Genomic DNA, 23,589 nt, shown 5'->3' with positions numbered 1-23,589 from the left:
CAGATTTGTGGAAACATTTTTCTAGCCTTATATTCTAATGATTATTCCAGTTGGTCACAATATAAATAAATGTTTACATTTTCAGAGATACTACAATATAATGCAATTCATTCAACAAATACTTATTGACCTTACTGTTCCACACAAGTACGTGCCTACTGTATTGCGAGTAAGATACAATTTCTACCTTTGAGAACTTAGGGAAAGATCCTTCTGATAGTATAGTAAATATCTGATTTAGTTTCTAAACAATGATGGTACAGTATACCTCTAATTTTTTAAGGCAAAATCTACAGTGTTTTTACTTTTTATTTTATGCAACCGTAGGTCTTAACTAGTAAAATTAGAGAATGGTTACAAATAAGAACTCCAAATATCCGAAAAACAAACAAACAAAACAAAACCCAAATAAACACACAACCTGATGCAACTCTTAGGAAAGAAAAGCTGCTTTGTAGATTCAGAATTAAAATCCTTCAAACCTCTTGACCCTTCTTTTTGAATGTCCTAATATAGCCATTTATTTCTTTCACTCCATAATTCTGAAACTAGGGTTGTTTCTTCCCCCCTCCTTTACTTACACAATTTCCTAAAGCATATAGGGCCACAATTTGGTGTTCCTCACTTTCTAAGCATATCAATTACCCCCTGAGGAGTAAAATAGTAGCAGTAGTAGTGCACTCCAGTAAGGATGTTATCCACTGTAACGTATAAAGTACAAGAAAATAAAGAATGTGAGGGTGGAAAAAATGTGGATGTATAAAGTCTCATGTCATGAGAAGAAAATGAGTAGAAGATGTGAAGTCTTGAGGACGAGCATGTACCAACATATTTTTCCATGAAAATGACCAAGTTAAAATCTGTTACTTCAGAACTAACACATTTTCCAATAAAACTGAAATGAAAATGAAATCTACCTATTGAAGAATAGAATTAAAACTTAAATATGATACAAAGCCATTTCTTTTTTTTTTTTAAGACTGAGGATTAATCAAGTTGAATGTGACACAGAAAACCTATCTTATTCAATCCTTAAAAAACAGACTGGGAGATACATCTCCCTTTCCTCTCTCCTCACCCTATTGAGGTTTTCGAACATTATATACTTGTTTAGGGCTTTTTCCAGTTATAAATATAGTGCATTCACAATACAAACAAGTTCAGAAAATTACAAGAAAAACAACAATCTATAATCCTACGTGGAGAGGAAACAAAAGCACCTGGAGAGTCAATTTACATTCTAAGATGTTACGTACCTTGCCAAAGATTATTTAGCTACTATACTGTCAGTGCTGAGATTCAATGTACTGTGTGCGGGCTCCACAGCCCAGCATCTTTACAAATAAAATTAGTCAGTTTATTCTGGGTGAGAAAATTAAGAGTCTCCTAGTAAAGCAAAGACATACTAGTTTTTTATTTAAAAAAAAAAGATGATTCTACTTCTATAAAGAGTAATCCATTTTAGAAATCACTCAGAGATGATGAATGAGTTGAAGATAAATAATAAATTAATTAATATATAAAATACAGCCTCAAGGAAATCCTGAATGTAAGAGATGTGCTCTTTAAGTGACTTCTACCTGATCGAATGCTAAAGTAACTAATTCTCTATTTCTTTGTAAAACACTACCATCCCATAATCAGCAAATGGCTAAAATGTCCACACACTCCTACTCCCAGTAGACAAACAGTATGTTTGACAGTTCTGTTTTCTCAAACCTGTTGGTGTTCCACTCACATAACTAAACATCACACAAACTCATAATTGGGTCCAAAAAAAGGCTGTTGTTTCTAACATAGGTAGAATCGAATGCTTCAAAAAGATGTTTTAAAAGTGAGTCTCTAAAAATAAATAATACTAGAAAAATAATCATAAAACTACAGAAAGATTTTTGCACTCAGACTGTTTCACAAATCTCTGTGATTTCCCCAATTTAAAAAAAAACTAAATGGAAGAATTATAACCAGTGCACTAATGTTTAGGTTGCCAAGAAATTCACAGTCAAATCCAACACTAAATTAGACTTTGAAATATGACTTGGAAATATGCAAATAATGAACCAATGGTATCTACAACAGGACAAAATACCATCCTATCAAGACAAAGTAATTATGAAAAAAGGCATACAAGATATACTATGAACCATAATATAAAATGGAAAAAAAGTTAAACATAAGGTATTTTTCTTTTCCCCAAATCCACATTAAAAACTTCACTGATAGTGTATTTATTAGTCTTATTAAAAAAATGAAAAAGATACTTATATCACTTAGGTATAGAACATTTTAATATATTATCCCCAATATGTATGACAGTGAAATGCTTCCTGGAATTTAATAGAACAAATCCTGAAGTGTAAATAATTTTTAAAATGAAGTTTTAAAATACTTTTTTTACCTCCACTGTTAAAAAATGTAAATATACTTATTTTCATAGAAAAAATACTGTTGGCTGTGATTTTTTTCAAGAGGTGATATACTCTTTATAAGAGTCATGATTTTGTAAAGTATTTTTTTTTATTCCTCTCTTCTCCTTTGTTGTTCTCTTAAAATGTAACTAAACGAATCAGAAAAAGAAATTGAAGGGCAAATGGAAATATCTCTGATTAAATCTATCATCCAAAATAGTCACTTACAGGCAAACAAAAAGTTAGTTTCAAATGACGTACTGACTGCAAATCTGAGTTCTTTCTTTGCATTTTCCCCATGACATAAATGGTTCTTTCCAGCCATAAACTTCTGTGCTTCTTTTTTTCCCCTTTCTAATTAGAGTAAGTGATTTCTTTCTCCTCATTTTTATCTCTTCCCAATTTATTTTCCTGCCTTTGGTATGCATTTAAAAAAAAAAAAAGAAATCCTAACCGTCAAAGGAATTTCTCCTATTTCTTACTGGAAAGCAGGCAAAAAGCCAGGGAGAGAAGAATGTTTCCACCGTCCAAGTGCTGCTCTTCTCCCCTCAAATTCCAATGCAGCCACTTTTTGTCTACTTTTTAAATTTTTTTTCTTTCCAACGTAAATACTACTAAGCTTAACCACAGTACACATTTTGGGATAGGCTGAAAGGTGCTATGCATCAGTGAGAAAGGAAAAAGACAGAGTTACAACTGTGTAAACAAAGATCTATCTAAACCTGGTAAGTGATGTCATCACTCAGTCATTCACAGAGAAGTCACTAGTAAACAGTCGTAGGACCTTGCTATGTACTGAAGGCCAACCCACCAGCCTAAATGCCCACACCGATGATTAATTTTAGAGATGAGGCAACTCATCCAGGAATTAATCAGATTTTTTAAACTCCGTTTTGCGTGTGTTTGTGTGTGTGTGTGTGTGTGTGTGTACACACACAGGTAAGTAGGTAGATGGGCATCTGTTAAAAGAATTCTATGTGAAAGTGAGCAAATTCAGAAGAAACAGGCTTTCCCATTCAGCTAAATAAGGTTAATTGCCAAATGGGGCATTCCTTCTCATCTAATGACAAATAATACTCTTTCACCTATCTCAAAATAATAATTTCATGAATTCTTATATAAATAATCTACCAGTATAATTTGCTGATAGAATTTGCTACCTGATGATATGGCATAGATTGTCACCCATACTGGTGACGTGAAAATACAAAGAAGTTTTAGAAAAGCAAAGGGTGCTACCGATTATAGGAGCGTGCAGTTTGCGTTATAGTCATCAACCTGCTCAATTGAATCACATCCGTCTGAGCTTAGCAGCTTAAAATTCATTCCACAGCTTGCAGTGCTGACATGGATATGATAAGACAGAAGAACAGAAACACCATTCCGAAGTAACCTAACTGAACCGCACATGTTCTGCCCCTTTTTGTCCTCCCTGGAGCTTTTGCTACCTGCAAAAGCAACTCTAAAACTGCACTTGTATCTCCAGATCTTTGCTGTTAGCCGAGCAGAAACCTATTTCTTCCTGGGACTAGCAGCCAGAGAGGTGTTCTCCGAAGAAGACTTCTAAATGAGTGTGTGAGCTGAACTCTTACTGAACTGAATTAATTATTAACGATGCAGATGGAGCTGTCCAAATGATAAGAACAGCTCCTGACGTGTCATGATCCAAGCTTTCATTAAACCATTTCAGGCATACTAATGGTTTCCCACTGCTCATTACTTACAAGCACTTTTCTCATAGATATAATAACTCTAGTGCCTGTAGGCAAGACAGTCTATAGAAATACAGAAGCAAGAAGTTTTATCTTCCATAGCATGTTATTTTTCTTCATAGAACATTATTAAAAACGCACACTTACTTAATACTACTAAGTTAAATGGCTTCAATTCAGAAAAGTTGGAAATGCAAAACTACACTTTCCAGGAATAGTAACGAGTACTTTTTGTTGTAAGAGTACTCCTTAAAAAGGTAGTATATAATTCATATTACTAAGATTTGTGTTTGAATTGACTTTTAAATATCCCTTCTCATCGGAAGGATGTATGCGGTATAAATGTATTAGCATTCAACAAATATGCTGCACAATCATATTATACCTCAACTTAGGGTATGCAAGACATTTTACACCTCTACACCACTCTTTGCCTCTCTGTGTGGGAGAATCGGAGGGCAAAGCAGTTGCAGGAGAACTACTCCTAGGATCTGTACCGTCAAAATAGTTACCTGCTGTGTTTGGTTTTTGGTTTTTTTTTAAAGTTGGGAACACTATTCCCCAAAGCCCTTCACATTTCAACCTAAATTATTTGGTACAGGGTAACAGTGATGATAAGACTAATAAATAATAGTTGGGTCACACTGTAAATGGGCAATATAATAAAATGTCCTTCACCTCTTTTCTTACGAGAAGTGGAGTATAAGTGAACATTAAAGACTTTCGGCCAAGTGAAAAAAATTTTAATACTCTAAAGTCAGTATTTATTTCGAGATAGAAATAAACAAAACTAGCACAAGAAAAGTTAACACATGATACTTGTATAGACTGGATATCTCTAAAATGGTCTTTGCTGTTTTCAAAGTTATCAATATGGTTAGCCAAGGGCTCAGGGGGAAAAAAAGAGAAGCCTGTGTCTTTAAGGATCATGCCACTTCATATCAGCTGTTTACCATTTAATTTGAGAGGGGCTTAGCCTATGTTAACTTAAATAAACCAACAACAAAAACTAGCACAATCATTTGGATTGAGTAATTCTAGCTTTTTAGTAATTCAGCTTTTCTAGAAACACTTGAGAATCTTTTACTGGCATTCACCTCAAATTTTCGTTTTGCTTTGTGTTAAGTGTATAAAATAATTCATTTTAAGGACAAAGGTACATACATTTGAAGTGGTTTTAAGTTTCCTTGAACTACTACATTTTTTTCTCAATTTTATGAAACACTGGTTAACTACAGAAATATCCTAATAAGCTCAAGTGTATCACTTCTTTTAAAGAAAAAGAAATCCTTAAAATAGGTATTTAAAAGATATAGGCAATATTTAAACTTGCTTATTTTTCCTTTTCAATCTTATAATGGCCAATAGCATCTATCTGTAACAGCATAATGCTAAAACTCAGTGAAAAGTTTTAAATACTAAGATCCAAATATTTTAGCCACATCCTTTTATTTCAACTATATCTCAAATATTTGACTAATGGTAATGTAAGCAGTTAAAAAAAAAAAAAACCTTATATGTCACTATATTTAGCTTGCATCAAATTTATTTAAAAAAATTTCTTGAAGACCAATATTTTTATTTGGCATTTTAAAGTTTTAGAAAAGTAATTTTATTTCTAATGAGTTTAAAATTGATTCAATACTCAGTTATTAATCTAAGCTTAAAAAAAATTTTGTGCCCTAAAAAGAATTCAGGGTGTGGACATTTATTTAAAGGTACTTAATTACTATGTGGAAATTAATATAATAAATATTAAGCTAATGTTCTTTCAATTCCACAAAACATTCATTTATTTTATGAATAAGACATAGCTTGGTACAGGACTAAAATTAGAGATTTTGGAGACATAACTTCCTGAACTACAACTCTTAGCAAAAAACTCCACTACGCAAAAACAAAATACACTATACATTTCAGTTATTCCTTTTTAATTATTAAACTAGGCCCAAATCTTGTAATCTTAACATGGCTTACGTATATTTTTTTAGATTTTGACATGACATTGTAGGAAACTAAATTAGATAAGGAAAAGTATATTTTAGAGGAAAGAGGATTTTTGAAATATACTAATTAGCAAGTACATACACTCTCAACAATGGTATATAACATTTAAGGTATACTATGTAGTTTTATCCTGTAGGCTAGATACGTTTATAAATCCGTGAATGCACAGAAAAATTAACAATAAAACCAATTATCTTTGTTTCAGTAGCACTGCAAAAGCAGCAAGATAAAAATGAAGGGAAAACAGAGTCTGCTTACCAGAACAATGAAGGTAACTGGTCCAATGAAACTCCATATAAAATAGTTATCAACATGAAGCCAGCAACTATTATGAAAAGAAGAGTATGTTGAAGTAGCTTCAATGGACCCTCAACATTACAAAAAATATAGAATTTAAAAAATCTAACAAAACTATTGTTACAATTGCCTGTGAAAATTCACTTATCATGGGTAAGAACACTTTTAATAATTCTGAGTTGGCTTTGATGTAAAGAGTAGTAATTTACTTCAACCTTCTGTTTTTTCATTTCAGGTTTTAAATTCGGTAAAGGCATACATTATTATGCTCGTATGGGGAAAACAATAAACCCCAACTACATCCTAATCCCTAATTCTTAAGACCTCTGACTTTCCTAAGAAAAACCTGAAACTCAATATTCCAAATTGTCTCATCATTTTAAAGTTCTTATCTTCAAAATTTGCCTTTCATATTTATACCTGAGCTACAGTGTTTAACCCTATGGAACATAACAGACAAACAAAATGTTCAGCTGTTATGCTTGTTTCAAAACAGTACAGCATAAATATAATACCTCAACTGGGAATGGATGAATGCGAGATAAAAAAATCAAAGCAAAGCACTCATAGAGTATTAGAGTAAATGATGCATAAACTTATTAAGACAGATTTTACTTAGTGGTTCATTTTTCATATAACATTGAATCCCCACTGAATTTCTTTTATTTGTCTTTCATCATCTGTATAGTCAAAAAGCTTTCTTTAGTCCAAGGAATCTTTATATAACTAATTTTATCAAAGGCAAATATAAACAGAATTGGAAGGCAAATTCATGCTCCTAGCAAATAAAATCCTTAGAAACATGGCTACGTCCACCTTCTGTCATTTTCCATAAATATCTGTATTTTTCATAAATGAAAGACAGTGACTTATTTTAATCCTTTCAAACTGCCTGATAAAATATTATCAAAGTAGAACATATGGGATGGAATGTGCTACTGTCACAATTCAGAATGACAGTTAGCTAGAGGGTCGGCTGCACAAAGAGAGCTAATGAAGCATTAGGTTAAAACTGAGTAGTTAAACCTGTCAGATGCTTTAAGTTCAGAAGAATTTTTACTTAATATCTTTCTAAGGCCAAAAAGTTATTTACTTTTTCAATTTGTTTCAGGTCAATCTTTTGTGTTAAAAAGAAAGTCCATAATTTAGAATCTGCCTCTCCAGAGTACAAATCCTCTGAACCTAGAAAATTACAAAAGACTTGATTGTAATTTGTGCACGGCATGCCCATTCTCTTACCAATAAAGCTTTCAGATGCTATTTCAGTCTGTCAGGGACCCTCACTGACAGCTAATAGGCTTTAAAAAATTATTCACTTGAAAAACACTCAGGTCGCTTGCAATTACTTACGCTTTTTCTGTTCCATAGCTCTTATAGTCAATAGCCGCTGAAACTCCAACCACGGTGGCAGGAAACAAGTAACCAGCCACGTAATAATATTTCTTCCTTGAATATTCACTTTCAAACACTTCAACCAACATCAGGTAGAGCTGTACACCTTCCAGGCACATCCAAGCAAAAGCAGCCAAAAAGAAAAAGTGTAAAAGTCCTGCAAATATCGGACAAGCAATCTAGAAAGGAAAAGAACAAAAAACACACAAGAAAACACATGAATACAAGCAGACCACCCCCAGATTACAAAATATTCACTGACAGTGTTCATGACTGTCTTTAAAACACAACATTATTTAGAGTAAACTATTATGTCTTAAAAAAAGACTTTTTTTTAACAAATGGAAATGAGTTCTAAACACTGACAAGTTTGAAGAGTTTAATGCTTATAGAGTATAATGGCAGGTGTGCTAGGAATTTCATCACTGTAAGACAGAACTATTTTTAGTGAAATTAAGTGTAAAGAAGAAAACATATGCTAAATTCTCTTCTAGAATTATCCACATTAAATCTGAATATTCCACTTACAGATTATTTGCTCCATACATCTTTAGGACAGTTGTTTCCAAATATATTATTTTTACTTTTTCAGTAACAGAATTTAAAATTCCACTTTAATGATGAATACCCCAGATCTAATTCCTAACATTCTTTTCCTGTCCTATGTGGAGCATTTTAACTTCATCCCGGTGCAGACGAATACAGGGTAAAGCATTAACTACTTACTAAGTACTGTTTCTGACACTGAGACCTTGTGATGATGAACAAATGGCTCAGAAGATGAAGAAATGATCACTGGTCAGAATGACTATGTAAGCAAGATGAAAACTGTAAAAATAGGATCTTTTCATTTCAGTGTCCCTGGCACTCTTCTTTTCAAATTACATGTCTTAATAACATCCCAGAAAAATGCAAATGCACCTTGATACAAGAAATGAGTTAACTCATTATAATAATAACTAATGAATCTGCTGTCTTTTAATTTATTATAAATTATCCTCCAATATCTCCATTGTCAACTATATTAAGTTACAAGGTCAAATATCAATACGGGATCGTGTGTGGATTCACACCTGTTATAATGATTTTCAGAGATCCAAGGACAATAAGCTGAAGAGGGTGCTTACCATGTACTTCGTCTTGTCAATGCCTATTAGGAAAATAAATTCCGCAATGAAAAGGTTGATACAAAGGTTCTTGTGAATAGTATTGCGGTCACTTTGCAGCCCACGGAAAAAGCAGAAGGTGAAGATGCAAATAGCTAGGCAAACGAGGGAAATGACAATTCCCACCCAGGTGATGACTGTAAGGAGTAATTCGTGAACTCCGTCTTTGTACTGAAAATAAAAACAGTATGAGGAACATTAGTACTCCTGCATTGTAAAGGTAAGATAGCTTTCACATGTGCCGCTCACCTTTTAATACCAAACTCTACGAATATTCTTATGTGTTCAAACAGGGCTCAAAACTAAAAAGAAAACTTGATCATGTAACAGAGTTCAATATTATCTTATTAACTTTTATAACCAAAGAATGACCTATGCGAGTGGAAAATTTTACCTAGAATATAATGCGAGAGTCTAATTGTTTCAAAATAACAGCTAAACTAATTACCTACATAAACACAAATATTTATATAATAGAATAAAGGACACTCAGTTATGATTAAAAATAATTGATATCTTCATGACTTTCCTGGCTAACAAAAAAATTTTAAGTTTTCATTTTCCCCTTGAGTTTTGATATTTATTTATATACTAAGAGTCAAATACACAATAGATTTGCGAGTTTTCATGCTCTATTTCTTAAAATATTTTTATCTTCTGGCTATCATTCCCGTAATCACAGAAAAGAATATGAAGAAACATTCCAGAAGCTATCCTGACCTTTCAAAATCTGCAGTTTTGCACAGTGTGCAAAGTTGTTAGGAAAATTTAAAATAAAAGCTGTAAAACAAGATTCAAACATTCAAGATGGGGAGGGTGTGTTAAACTTTAGAGCCCTCAGTCTCTTTTGCAGGACCCATTGCTGTTCATTTTTTAAATCCCCAACAGCCTCTGCCAAACACCTACCCAAAGGAGTAAAACTTAGAACTAGTCTAAGAAGTAACAATAAATATAGTGCCAAGACTTCCTAAAATACATGGACAGTGTAGAAACAATTAGAAATCCACACTACTTCGTTTGCTTTTTAGTTACGGTAAGCACCCAAAGAAGGGACTATTATACAAGCTGTTTTGAATCTCTGAGGTTTTTCTCTGCTACTAATTAGAAGTACAAATACTTACTGCAATTTCCCTGTGGGCCATGAGAATTGCAAAATTGGTTAGGTGGCTGCATGCACACGTTGTACGAGTTTTATTAGTGTCAACCAGCTTGCAGCCCTGGGTAGACCAATATCCCATCATAGTTCTTTCTGAGTAGTTCCAGAAGGAGCAGTTTGCATTGAAATAATTGTCAGGCTGGGAAATAAAATGACAAGATAAAATTAGGATTTTACACTCTAAGATGGCAATAGCAATTGTTTAATATGTGTAAAAGGTAATTTAGATTAAACTTTGCATGTTTCGGACTATAAAGTTTTTCATCAGCAAAATTGTAGGCTATGTTATACAAGGCAGATATCTAACTTAAAAGGGGTTTTATAGTCCGAAACACTCTAAAACGTACTCTAAATTACAAAAGACCCATTTTACACAATTACAATTTCCATCTTATGATTTTACATAGTGATGGTACACTGGAATCATTTTTTTCTTTTCTGACAAAATTAGACCTATGAATTTGTTCTGAGAAAATTCTATAAGGACCAATTGTTTTAAAATCGATTTGGGGCTGATTTTTATTTTAAGTGACATGTTAGCAACGTCAAGGTTTTTAAGAGAGTGAACCAACGGCAGCAGTTATAAAAGAAGGGCTGCGCAAATTTATTTTTCTTTGCCAGTTTTGGAGATCCACCTGGCTATCTGTGGGCACTCATTCACTCTGCTTGTAACAGAAGCCAAACTTCTGCAGACAATCTTCCAACACAGTGTAAATGATTTAACTACCAACTTCATTCTAAGGTACGGCAGAGGAATCACATCTCTTTAAGCCTAGATTTTTAAAAACCCAATGCTTGATAACAATTGTGTCACACATGACCAGTAAAATCAAAAAGAACAAAAACAAAAACAAAAAGGTCTGCCACACTAAAAAGGCAGAGTTCTAACAGTTAATACTTGGCTATCCTGCTGTTAAGGTAAGAGTTAATTTTCATTCTAAAACAAATTACAGTCATTTACATTTTCCTGTTGATTACTGAATTAGCTTTCATTAAGAATACACTTAAGTTCTAATAATCACTGAACCAGGCTCATTTAATTTTATGTTCACAGACTTAAATAAACTTACATCTCTGACCTAGTCCAACATTTGAAATTCAAATGGAAAGGTCTCTTCTTTCCTCTCTGCCATCTCCCCATTCCCTCTCTCCCCATCTCCATCACGTCAAGTTTAGCCTTCCTTCCTCACTGGTTTTATAACCTTCCACTACCTCATTAGCATATATAACTTACATCAATGTGTGGCAGAGTAAAAAGCACAGGATCTGTCAAGTAGACTCGGCTGGATTCTTTATTGATTGAAACTGAAATGACGTGGGAATTCACTGCAATGGTGCTATTCCGACCAATAAAGTCAGCACCCAGTTTTATGGTTGCATTTTCTGTACTAAGAAACTGTCCCAAACTCCGGTAAATGATGAACACCAACTTTGCAAGCCCTAGGAAGGTAAAAATAGTCATATGCCTTTACAGGAAATATGCTTATGAATAAAATAAGATTCATTCAAATAAGAATAAAAGGGAAAAAATCCTTATGGATTTTATTTAGATTAAGTTTCTTGGGAAAGAGTAAAGCATTATTTTAAATCTGCTTTTAAATGATAAGCAGTATTGTTTTATTAGGAGTCAAATATTCAGCATTTTAGGATTAAAAGATATAAATGAACAAAAAACCTGTGAATTTTTAAAAGACTCTGCTCCACCTTACCGTTCCTGCTGTTCTGTTTGACAGTATTTGCAGAGAGTTGGATTGAGCTGCCTGCTCCTTTGATGCCCAGAGGAAATTTAAAGTCTTGGACCTGTCCTTCTGTGCTGAGTACTGCAACTTCCAGAACTGGATGAGGCAAAGAATAAAGGGGGAGGAAAAAAGGGCATTCTTTTAAACTACAAAGAAGCAAATGGTAATTGCATGAAAACCGCTGCTTCTTTTTTTCTACTTACAAAACTTAACTGTTACATTTCAACAAAATCATGAACAAACTAAATTACTCTAGGAGGACTTAAACCTTGACTACTCTAAAAAGTTTCATATAATAATTTTAACATTTTTTCATAATTTTATATCTTATGCCATCAACTAATTCCAGACACTTACCTTATGAATATGAAGTGTATGAGCTGAAAGCACACAACTTTCAAAGTTTCATTTATATCATTAAAATAAACAAACCTATTTCAAAACGATTTTTTTGGCTTTTTTACATTAAATAATTTTTCAATGAACATTCCTTGACAATGGCAAAACGAAATATAAAGTATAAATTTGAGTGCCTTTATTGCATGTATACATTTATTTCTTTGTATATGATACATTTTAATAGATAATGAGATTGCATAGCTCAATTTTGCAATACTTGATTTTCTCTATTTTCTAAACATGGTGAGACCAGCACAAGGAGAAAATGTCTGGCATTATGTTAAAACTTCCCATTAGTTCTCACTACTAACTAAAATGTTTACGTATTTAAGTTGGGCAAAATAGGCCCTGTGTGTCAAATCTGACCTGCCACCTTTTTTGTAAATAAAGTTTTATTAAAATACATCCATGTACACTCATTCACATACTGTCTATGGCTGGTTGGGTGCTACAATGTCAGTTAAGTATTTGCAACTTAGGCCATGTTGTATAGTTGCCTAGAATATATACTATTTGGGCCTTTATAGTAAAAATTTACCAACCACTGTACATTATTCCAAAGCTCAAAAATTCATGGAAAGGGAAACAGGTTGGCATATAACACTAAGAACATTTACCTAATCAACAAGACCAATGTTGTTAAGCTTTTTTCAAATATATATGTATATATATGTGTGTGTGTGTGTATAATATATATTTAATAGTCATCAACATAAACATGTCTACTGTAATTCCAACAAAGATTGTAATACTTTACATCAATATTTATCAATATTCATTTGATTTCTAAAAAGAATGGAAAAGTAATATTGTTTCTACTAAAGTCATTCATTCTACTAAAGTCAAATTATATTCATAATTAGAATGTCATTTTATTGATGAAATGAGAGGAATTATATACAAAATTCATTAGTTTCGTATACTAGAATTTTTAAAAGTAACAAATACTTTTTAAATAATTCAATACATACAGTCCATACATTTTTCTGAATTTCACTCTACTGATACATATTTTTGTATAGCTATTTCTATACACACACAGATATGAAGAATTCACCCACCCCCTATGTTTTTAAAAATATGACTTTAAAACCCATTCAATAAAAAAAAAAAAACTTTACAAAATAATAAAAGAAAAAATCCTTACCCAGATAAAGGTTTTGTTATCAGATAAAGTTTATCTATCCAAACCTATAGGCGAACAATAGTGAAAAACTCAAGAAGCATTCTTTCTAAAGTCAGGATGATCCCTATTAGGGGTTTTATTTATTAGCAGTGTACTAAAAGACCTAGCTAATGCAGTAATTCAAGAAAAAAGGTACATAGGGTGCCTGGGTGGCTCAGTCAGTTAAGTGTCTGTCTTCAGCTCAGGTGATGAACTCCGGGCCCTGAAATGGAGCCCCCACCCCCATAGGAGTCCCTGCTCACTGAGGAGTCTGCTTCTCCCTCTCCCTCTGCTCCTCCCCCATCACCACTCATGCTCTTTCACTAATTCTCTATCTCAAATAAATAAATAAAATCTTAAAAAAAAAGAAAAAAGAAAAAAGGCGTAAAGACTGAAGGAAAAAAGCAAACTTACTATTTACAGAAGATACAATTAACTACATAGTAGTTTTGAGAGAGCTTCTATATATTATAAAGTAAAAAAATTTAGCAAGGGTGCAATGAGCAAAATCAACTGTGATCCTATACAAACAAATAGAATATGTAATTTTAAAAAAGATACTTTACAATAAAAACAAATAATGCAAGTTATTTAAGAATAAACCTGATTTTTAAAAGTGCAAGATATTAATGGGAAAAATACAGACTTTTATTAGAAGACCTAACAACAAATGGAGAATTATACAAGAGCTTATCTGGGAGACTTCAACAGGTAAATAAAGCTATGAAACTTCTTTCAAAATCAATCTACATACTCAGTCTAATTCTTCTTTTATAATATAATATTTTATTTTTTCAAATTTTTATTTAAATTTTAGTTAACATACAGTGTAATATTGGTTTCAGAGTAGAATTTAGTGATTTATGACTTACATACAACACTCAGCACACATCACAGTGTCCTCTTCAATGCCCATCATCCTTATTTAATCCACCCCCCACCCACCTCCCCGCCAGCAACCCTCAGTTTGTTCTCTATAGTTAAGAGTTTCTTATGGTTTGTTTCCCTCTCTTCAGCCTAATTCTAATAAAAATTCCAACAAGATTTTTTGGGGGAAAAAAAGATTTTTTGAGTTTGTGGAACTTGACAACTGACTTTAAAATTCAGATGGAAAAGACATGCCAAAATTAGCTAAGGCAACTCCAGGAGCAGAAATGAAAGAACTCACCAGACAGTAATATTATTAAAACAAAAACAAAAGGAGAAATGCATAACACACTTCTAACATGTATAGAAATGACAAAGATATCCTTACAAACTGCTGGGGAAAGGAATGAATTACGAACTAAAAGTACTAAAACAACATATTATCCAAAAAAAAAAAAAAACCCTCAGAAAACAAAAACCAAATTAGTTTCTTCCTTCATACCACCAAAAAAATAATTTCCAGGTAGATTTCAACATAATTATAAAAAGGCAAAGTTTTATCATTTCTAAAGTCTTATATAAGATCATTTATAAAGTTACAGGTATCACTGTGGAGAAAATTTTCTTGAGGACACCAAAAAGGAAAGTATTTCTTAAATAAGATACCAAAAGCACCTACCCTAAGAGAATAGACTGATAAATTTGACTTCATTATTCTGTGAAACAAAAGATACCATAAACAAAGTAAAAAAGAGAAGGCATGCACAGAATAAATGTTTTCAATCTATATAGTCTACAAAGAATTAGTGTCCAGAATGCATTAACTACAGAGAAACAGATGCATAGGTAAAAGTCATGGAGAACAAATTCACAGGAGAGAAATCTAAAATACCCAATAAAGGCATTAAGTAATCTGAGAACTGCAAATTAAAACAATAATGTGATCAATTCAGACCCATTAGAACAATAACATTTATGTCAATAACAAAGTGTCCTTTAGCAAAAAGAGTAATAGAGAGAGAACAATGGTGTTAACAGGTGAGAATGTAAATTGGTAAACAATATTAGAAAGCAACTTGGCAGTATTTAATAAATACCATCATTCAAAAACTCTGTTTCTAGGTGTGTGTATCCATATATGTCTAGAAAGGCACACACATATGAGGACAAAGACACACAAAATCCTTCACTGTTTTCCGTATTATTAGCAAAAAAGCATAAGTCACTAAAATACCTATCATCAGCATAGATAAATAATTGTGATGTATCTTAGATCGAATGAAAGAATGAACCAGAGATGCACATATTAACGTGCATGAGTATGAAAACTATAAGGGCAAGGGACAATTATACAACTACATCTATAGTGTGAAATCATTAATGTTAAAAACACAAAAAGCAACTGTTAAATGTGCATAGTTGTAGAGCAAAATTAGAAGAAAGAAAAGCAGCTTACTAAAGAAAGTTTATGCCTTTCTTGATCTGATTAACAAGGAGGAGACCCAGAGGACTTAAACATTATCAGTAACTATTTATTTCCCCCCCAAAATGTGAAGCAAAAATAGTACAATACTAAGATGTGGCTCAGAGTGGAATACAGATATTTATGATAATCTCTGTATCTATATATTCTGTACACTTGAAATAATATATGCCTTGTACAAAAGATTTCCTGACACTGAATACACTTTATTCATAGGAAAGCCTCACTCACAACCAATGCTGTAGGTAAGACTTTAATATATTTTTCTGTCCTTGTATTTTCCAAATTCATTACCGAGTAGTGGCTGCAATGAGAGGAGACGGGGAGAAAAGAGAACATATAGGGAAAACTATGACCTCTGCCAGAAGACCTGCAACATTCGAGGCTCCATCAGCCTGAATCCAAGGTACAAACAACATGGAACTGACTAAAGATGACAGGTCACACAGCCAAAGCCAAGCCTCAATGGTGATGTGGTTTGGAGGATATGAGCCTTTGCTGTTGTGAGCTGCTGTGACTTCGGGGTTTTTGTTACCACAATATAACTAAGCCTAATTGACAATCATGTTGGCTGCTAAGTCCACTGGGAAAACAAATGATATGGAATTTTATAATGGATGGATTAGGCTGATAACACCTAAACCACCTAATCAATCATAAGATCACAAAGAAAGACAACCTAACATGGGCCTCTTTTGCAGGATGCATTAGAAAGTTCTTGGAGAAAAGAAGTGAAGAAACAAACTTAAACCTGACCTAATCAAGCCTCCAGATCCAATTACCGTATATATCAATCATGTAAAATGATACAGCCGGGATGAAAACAGCCAAATCCAGAATGTGGGAAACTCCGTAGCACAAATCATCTGCTCAATTTCTTCAAAAAAAGGAAAAAGTTAAAAAAAAAAAAGATGTAGAGAGAAATGACTCAAGCAATGTATCAAACTTACCACATGGAATTGTTTGTTTCCTGGTCAAAACAAATTAAGTATTAACAAATTTACAAAAATGAAGTAAATTTAAACATATTTTGTTATCTTTTGAACTTATTTTTGTTAATTTTTAGAAGTGTGAAAATGACATTATATTTTTTTTAAAGCATGGGATTCATATTAAGGTATTTACAGTAATAATAATATGTTAAAATTTGCTTTAAAATACAGTGGTGAGAGCAATGAGTGAAATAGGATTAACTAGATATTGTTGAAGGTGGGTAATTTTTTAGCAACATGAGAAACTTCTGCTCCTCCTAAGATATCATTAAGAAAATAAAAAGAAAAGTCATATAACTGAGGGAAAATATTCACAGTACATATATCCAACAAAAGACTTATATAAGGAATATATTAAGAATCTTCATAACTCATTATTAAGAAGAAAAACAGCCCAATTAAAAATGGGCAAACTATATGGACACTTCACAGAAAGATACATGAATGGCCCAAACACGTAAGAGTTGAACAGTTATCAGCAATAAGCTACTTAGCTATCACACAAATGCAAAATAGAACCAAAATGAGTTGACACTACAAAGCACTCAAACGGCTAAAATTAAAGACTGACGATCCTAAATGTCAGTGAGGATGTGGAGTAACTGAAGTCTCACAGCAGTTAGGAGTATGAAATAGTACAACCACTTGGGAAAATGGCAGCTTTACAAGTAACATTGAAAAAGTGGAAATGATGTAAACACCTAACGAGATTGTGAAAACACAAACAGTGGTGTTTCCTTGTAATGGAATACTACTCAGCAACAAAAAGGATTGAACTAAAGATGCTCCCACCAGCACAGATAAATCTCAAACACATCATTCTGTGCAAAAATGCACGGTCAAAAAGAGTACATTTTATGATGCCATTCAACTAAAGGTCCAGAAAAGGAAAAATTAAATTACAGGGACAGAAAACAGATTGGTGGTCACCTGGGGCTGGGGGTATGAGGAGATCTACTACAAGAGAACAAAGGCCCTTCTGAGGTGACAGAATGTTGACCATGCTGTTGGTCACATAGTGTGCATTTGTCAAAACTCATCTGTACATTTACAACAACTGCTTGTATTGTATATAGATTATATCTCCAAGTTGACTTAAAAAAGCTATAATCAGTTACATTTATAATAATTGTGCCATTTTTATGAGGTCATGTATTATAAGGGTAAATCACACAATGAAGTTAAACTAAGGACTCAAGGAGAAATCATTAAGGAGTAAATCAAATTGTCTTAATAACCTAAGATAAGTAGCCATGCCCTAAATTTAGATAAGAGCTTCAGGAAAGTGAGGCTATAAAGGAATAATAGGCTATTTTAGTCTTCATGCCTAAAAAGAAGAACAAGTCCTAGGAAAAAGGTAGATGCTTTCCTCATACTGAATCATGGATGATATTTGCCACAAAATTGTATTCTAGAAACAAACAAATAAAAAGACATAACTATGCTAGAAAATGTAAAATGACTTTCATACTGATAATTCTTGGGTAATCTACATGTATATGGTAAGTTCAGGGCATTATTTTTGAGAAGTCAGTAAAATGTGTACTACATTCTGTAAGAATCTTTACCCACAATGTTCTTTTTAAAAATTTTAAAACATTTTATTAGTTTTTAAAGTAATTTCTACATCCAATGTGGGGCTTGAACTCACAACCCCGAGATCAAGAGTAACATGCTCTACTGACTGACCTAGCCAGGTGCCCCATCTTTTTTAGTTAATTTTTTTTTTTTAAAAAACAGCATGAAGATTAATCTTTGAGCATTCTGAAAAACAAGTATCAGGAAAAAAATATATTCTTGGACATTTACATTTTCAGACTCTGTCTCAAACTGGCATTGAAATATCTCAGACAGTGTGTCCTGTATATGTGAAGCTGATGGGAACACAGCATGTCACCCTGGCCCATCAAATATTCTTGCACACTTTGAGAGGGTGTAGGAGGGAAATATCAGGTGTATTTTTTTTTCACGGCCATTGAAAGATTTTGAAAACAAATGTAGTTCATAACATGCCACTTCAAATAATACATTCTATGATTCATCCTCTAAGATGATCAAGTTTACACACTTTTATCCTTACAAGTACATCACTGGGAAAATTGAAAAAAATTGTTCAGTGTACATCCTAGAATTTTATGAGACTAGCAAATAAATTAACCAAATATAATGAAACGGGGAGCTTTATTCATTTTGTATTACTACCAAAGCTGTGGTAGCACATCATTTTCCCTATGACTGGTATCCCAGATCATGGCCAGCCAAATTATATATCTTGACTTCATTTATTGTGAAGTTATTGAGTTATTCATCATCCCCAAAGCTCACAGTACATAAAAACATATGATTTTAATTACACTTTTTTTCTTTCTAAAAATTCAGTTATTTAAAATAAACTTAAGGTTTTGAATTTAAATTCAGTTATAATAATCTGATTCTATACACCTTTATTTTCTGAATTTTAAAATACAAAGTCCCAGGCACAATTAGGCAATGAGGTATGACATCCCACAGAGCAATGCCTCATTCAATATCTGTTGTGCCAATGCATTCTTTTGGTAGAAGAGTCATCTGTGTTCCCTTTTGGCTTTTTTTGTTTTTTACATTAATGCTTGGGAAACTTTTTTACTTTTCTAAGAGATATTACAAAGCTCATCTGAGTTCAACCCCTCTGAATAACCAACAATTATAAATCAGTCAAGCCTAAATGAATATAATTTTACTGTACTTACTGTATTTTTTCAAATATCATCAAAAGTGAATTCCTACCTCTCATGGCCAGCATTTAAATTCTAAATTTAAATGCTTCGAAAACTATCTGCAGCTAGTTTGCAATCTATGAAGCATGTATAGTCTGCATTATGGGAGATGTAGTTCGCTGACCACATTTTCACCTGAAGGCAGTTGTGTTTAGTATAAACATTTGGCTCAAATTCTGTGTGCCTAAAATATTTCGCTGGGAGAACACATTCCAGAAAGTAATTCAAATTCATTAGGAACATATTATATAAAATGGAAAAGCATTTGCCACAGTTCCATAGCAAGCACTTTCATTACTTACGCAATCCATATTCTGGCATTTAAGTACTCTAAGCTTCTTTCCTTTAATGATTTTTCAGTCGGGGGAAAAAAAAACCTACATAAAACCAACTTTTAAAAGATACAGACAGATTTGGGCTTTTGCATTAATTTTATGAAGTGTGCTCAATAATAAATTGACAAAAGAGAAGTTTGGCTCCGGGAAAGAACAGATTCAGAAGGGAAGCATCATTCTCTTAAATACGTATCTTCTAAATCAAAATTAAACTTGACAATGTATTCACTTACCAGTATTTTCTGTAGGCATTGAGACTCTGGTTGGTTCTACAAGATTGTCAGCCAGGACAAAAGCTCCTTCTTCCAATGTATCAAGTAACATTGTTGCTGTATGCGCTTGTTCAGAAGAATTCATGTGTTTCCAGGATTCCAAAGCTTCAGGTCTCAGAAGATTGTCCACTGTGTCCACAATTGCCTGCATCCATTAGAAAACCACCATGAGTTTTGACTGCTTCCAGTACCAGGGTGATTTTCAATCACTGACTAGTGAAAATTGTAATATTTATCTGTCGTGATGATTTATTCTTATTTCAAGATGGAAGAACACCTGAACAAAATACACCTGGCCAACTAGGAACATATCTTACCATCTCAAAATTAAACTAACTGAAGATTAGTAGACTGCTATTTGATTATAAAGGGTAAACGTGAAAAGATGGCTTGTTGATACTTATCTAACAATATCTCGATTGTCAAAGAGAAGCACAACCAATGTCAGCTCTTAGCCTGAGGTATTACTGGTCCATGCACGGTCACTCCTATTTACAACCTCGAGTTCTAAATGTTCTGAATAGAAAACACTGATGTCTCTGGAATAGCCTGATATTTATGCTTGAAAGTTACACCATACTGTTTTTTGGAACCTGAACTAAAATAATAACCAAAGTTTTGCCTTATAACATTGTCTACTTATTACCATTTGGGAAAAAAACAAGTTGATTTCAAAGTTTACACGTTATCTGTGAATATTTCACTCTTCCAATTCCCTGTCCAGCTGGAAAACACTTGAGCATATATCTTAGTTCATAAACAATGATCTGCTTTTAAAAGATCAAGAGAGCAAAACATTTAAAGCCTATACCAATAATTAAATGGAAACTAATAATTTAATGGAAAATTTTAACAAAATAATTTAAGAAAAGTAGAATAAAGTCTTCATAAACATCCAAGTTGTACATGTTCATATTTGTAGGTTTAACATGCAAAATAACATTAAATAAAAAATATAACCCAGTTAGTTAAGCAATTGAAGGCAGGCTTTTGTACTGATATTTACTGCAGCTATTCACTGACTTTGGTGCGGATAGCTGAAACCACTAAGCTTATTTACTCTATGCCATCTACCTGTCATAATATGCCATTAAGAAGATATATAAATTGTTTTGATCTATTGGTAATCACGGAGGGAAAAGAACATACATTGTGCAAAGAACAACAACAAAAATTGCTAGTTTGAGGTACGATATTGAAATAAGCAGGGGGAAAAGTTGTTTGAAGCTACTGTCAAAGTAAGATTAATTAGTTTAATCCATCTTAATATCCTCGTTCTGTCTGCCTTGTGATCCACCATGACCTTCCTGGCAGGTGGAAGATACTTCCAAGTGGCGTTAAAGGCTTTTTTCTCTCTCTAATGGGAGATAGAATAGTCAAAATGCTCGCAGTGATACTGCTGCAGCCATTAACTAGAGTGGAACAGAAACTGGTCTGCTGAGGCCAGATTCATTAGTCACCAAGAAATACAGACTGGAGTCTCTAATCTAAGTTACAAATGAATCCTCTGTCACAAAGTGGGAACTCGCTTCATTTGCATAGTGTAAGTCAGCTTCTGATTTGTAATTTAAGGAGTTTTATTAGTCTTATCTGAGCAGAGAAGCTCATTTGAGAGATACTGAAAATGACACCGGTCAGAAATTAAGGTCATGCTGTAACTTACTACATATACACATAACTCGCTGATGACATGCTTTTATTAATTTGAAACACTCCTTATTTATTACCATTTGTACTTTTCTAGCAGAATCAAAAATGATCATTAGCCTAATCATATTCCTTAAGTAGTCTCTCCCCGCCAAAGAAAAAAAGCTGTTCTTTTCCCACTGAGATATATGTCCTGGGCAACATACCAATTACTACATTTCACACATTAACTAATACCTTAAAGATGAACTGAAAATTTCAGTACGACAAATTCTATACACTTCAGCAGTTATTTCTTTGCCCCCATTAAACAGGCTAGAAAGGACATTCAGAATATTACGACCTAAAAACAGATTTTCCTACCACCTTTTCTTGTAAAGTTCTCAAGTCCAACAATGTCTATTACAAACTAATGACATGCCGTTCTTCTTCTTTTTTTGTTTTTTTTTCCCCTAGATCTTGCCAACCAAAACTGGTAGTCATGGCTTTTGAATAACTTCTATTCTACAAAACTACAAGCTTCCTTTGTTTTGTCGTCATATGTATATGGGTTAGTTCTTTAAGGTTTGATTTACTAAGGATATGTTCCTCAGATGCGTACAATTAGAAAATAACTATCCCCCCAAAAGAAACGTCTAAAATTTACATAATAAAACAAAACACAAGCTGGTAATATTATTCTGGTCTATCACACAGAAATAGCATGGCATAGTCCACTGTCGGCCTCAGCACGTTTCCTATTACTTGGAAATAACAGGGAAAAAAACCGGCTGGAGTGAACAAGAATTCTGAGCCAAATAGTGGCTTTGTGTCTATTAGTCTGATAAAAACCAACATAGAACATATATTGATAACACCGTCACATTATTTATATTTCATTTCTAGTAGCCCATCCCCATATCAACCTGATTCGAGAAATGACTCCTAAAAATTTTAGGACAAAGCCTATTTTATTTAAGAGTACACCACAGAGATAAGAAAGCAGTGACTTTTTCATGCACATACATTATGACTATACAGTCTTTGATATGATAAACTGCCAAGAATATATCATAGCTGTTTTACTCAAGTTGTTTTTTAATCTACAGAGATGACCACAGGAAACAAAGAGACAATATGATTACTTTCCAATTCAGAGGATATTTCATTAAAATTCTCATATGTTTGGATGAATGGAAAAAGAGCAAAAATTATAAAGGTAAATTATTTGCTTATTCTGAGAGTAATATACCTGAGAAGAGCCAACATTTGTACAGCTGATATGGGGCACATTATATAATTATCAAAGACTGAAATACATTGGATCATGCAGCAAGATGATAAAGCGTGGCAGGTAGCTGAAGAAGGGAGAAAGCAGGGTGACAGCACAGGAGAGATACCTTAAGGTAAGCCCTGCATGTCTTCTCTCGTTTTTGGAGCTTTTTAGTAAAAGAAAAGAAAATCAGAGGTTAGATTTTATCTGTTGAAAATGAGGAAAAAAGAAATCCTCAAAACTGAGGCTGGTGTTCCTGATTTCAAAGTTTATTATGCATGGTGGTCTTCTGGATTTTTATGAGTTTACACTGATTGTCAAAACTGCATATTTATAGTTCATAGCTGCATTTTATTAAGTGTACTAATCCAAAGTATCACAATAAAACCAGAGACAAAATATGTGGTTAAAAGAGACAAAAATGTCTATTTTTTTTAACCCTGTAACACCTTATTAGCCATGGATTTTGGCTTAATATGAATCTCATGTGATTATTTTATAGTATGGTTAAAATAGCTACCAAGTTTTTGTCCTATTAGGAAAA

General features: G+C 33.1%; 1 protein-coding gene across 20 annotated transcripts in view; it reads right to left on the bottom strand.

Annotated features, from left to right (window-relative positions):
* ADGRL2 (adhesion G protein-coupled receptor L2) overlaps nt 1-23,589 on the bottom strand; it is a 609,194-nt gene that overhangs the window by 14,317 nt on the left and 571,288 nt on the right. For 14 of the 20 annotated variants that reach the window (XM_034653754.1, XM_034653755.1, XM_034653756.1 and 11 more), the window contains 8 exons: nt 23,173-23,211; nt 20,108-20,291; nt 11,848-11,973; nt 11,373-11,578; nt 10,104-10,277; nt 8,944-9,153; nt 7,775-7,995; nt 6,386-6,452 (listed from right to left, as the gene is read on the bottom strand). In XM_034653754.1, coding sequence (XP_034509645.1) covers nt 6,386-6,452; nt 7,775-7,995; nt 8,944-9,153; nt 10,104-10,277; nt 11,373-11,578; nt 11,848-11,973; nt 20,108-20,291; nt 23,173-23,211 — 1,227 coding nt within the window. The remainder of the gene's footprint in view (nt 1-6,385; nt 6,453-7,774; nt 7,996-8,943; nt 9,154-10,103; nt 10,278-11,372; nt 11,579-11,847; nt 11,974-20,107; nt 20,292-23,172; nt 23,212-23,589) is intronic. The other 6 variants (XM_034653760.1, XM_034653764.1, XM_034653761.1 and 3 more) reach the window with 1 other exon arrangement.

This window comes from Ailuropoda melanoleuca, chromosome 2, assembly GCF_002007445.2.
Source record: "Ailuropoda melanoleuca isolate Jingjing chromosome 2, ASM200744v2, whole genome shotgun sequence".
In the NCBI taxonomy this organism is placed as follows: Eukaryota; Metazoa; Chordata; class Mammalia; order Carnivora; family Ursidae; genus Ailuropoda; species Ailuropoda melanoleuca.
The sequence above is the reverse complement of the archived record's forward strand: the minus strand, read 5'-3'. Positions and strand labels throughout refer to the sequence as shown.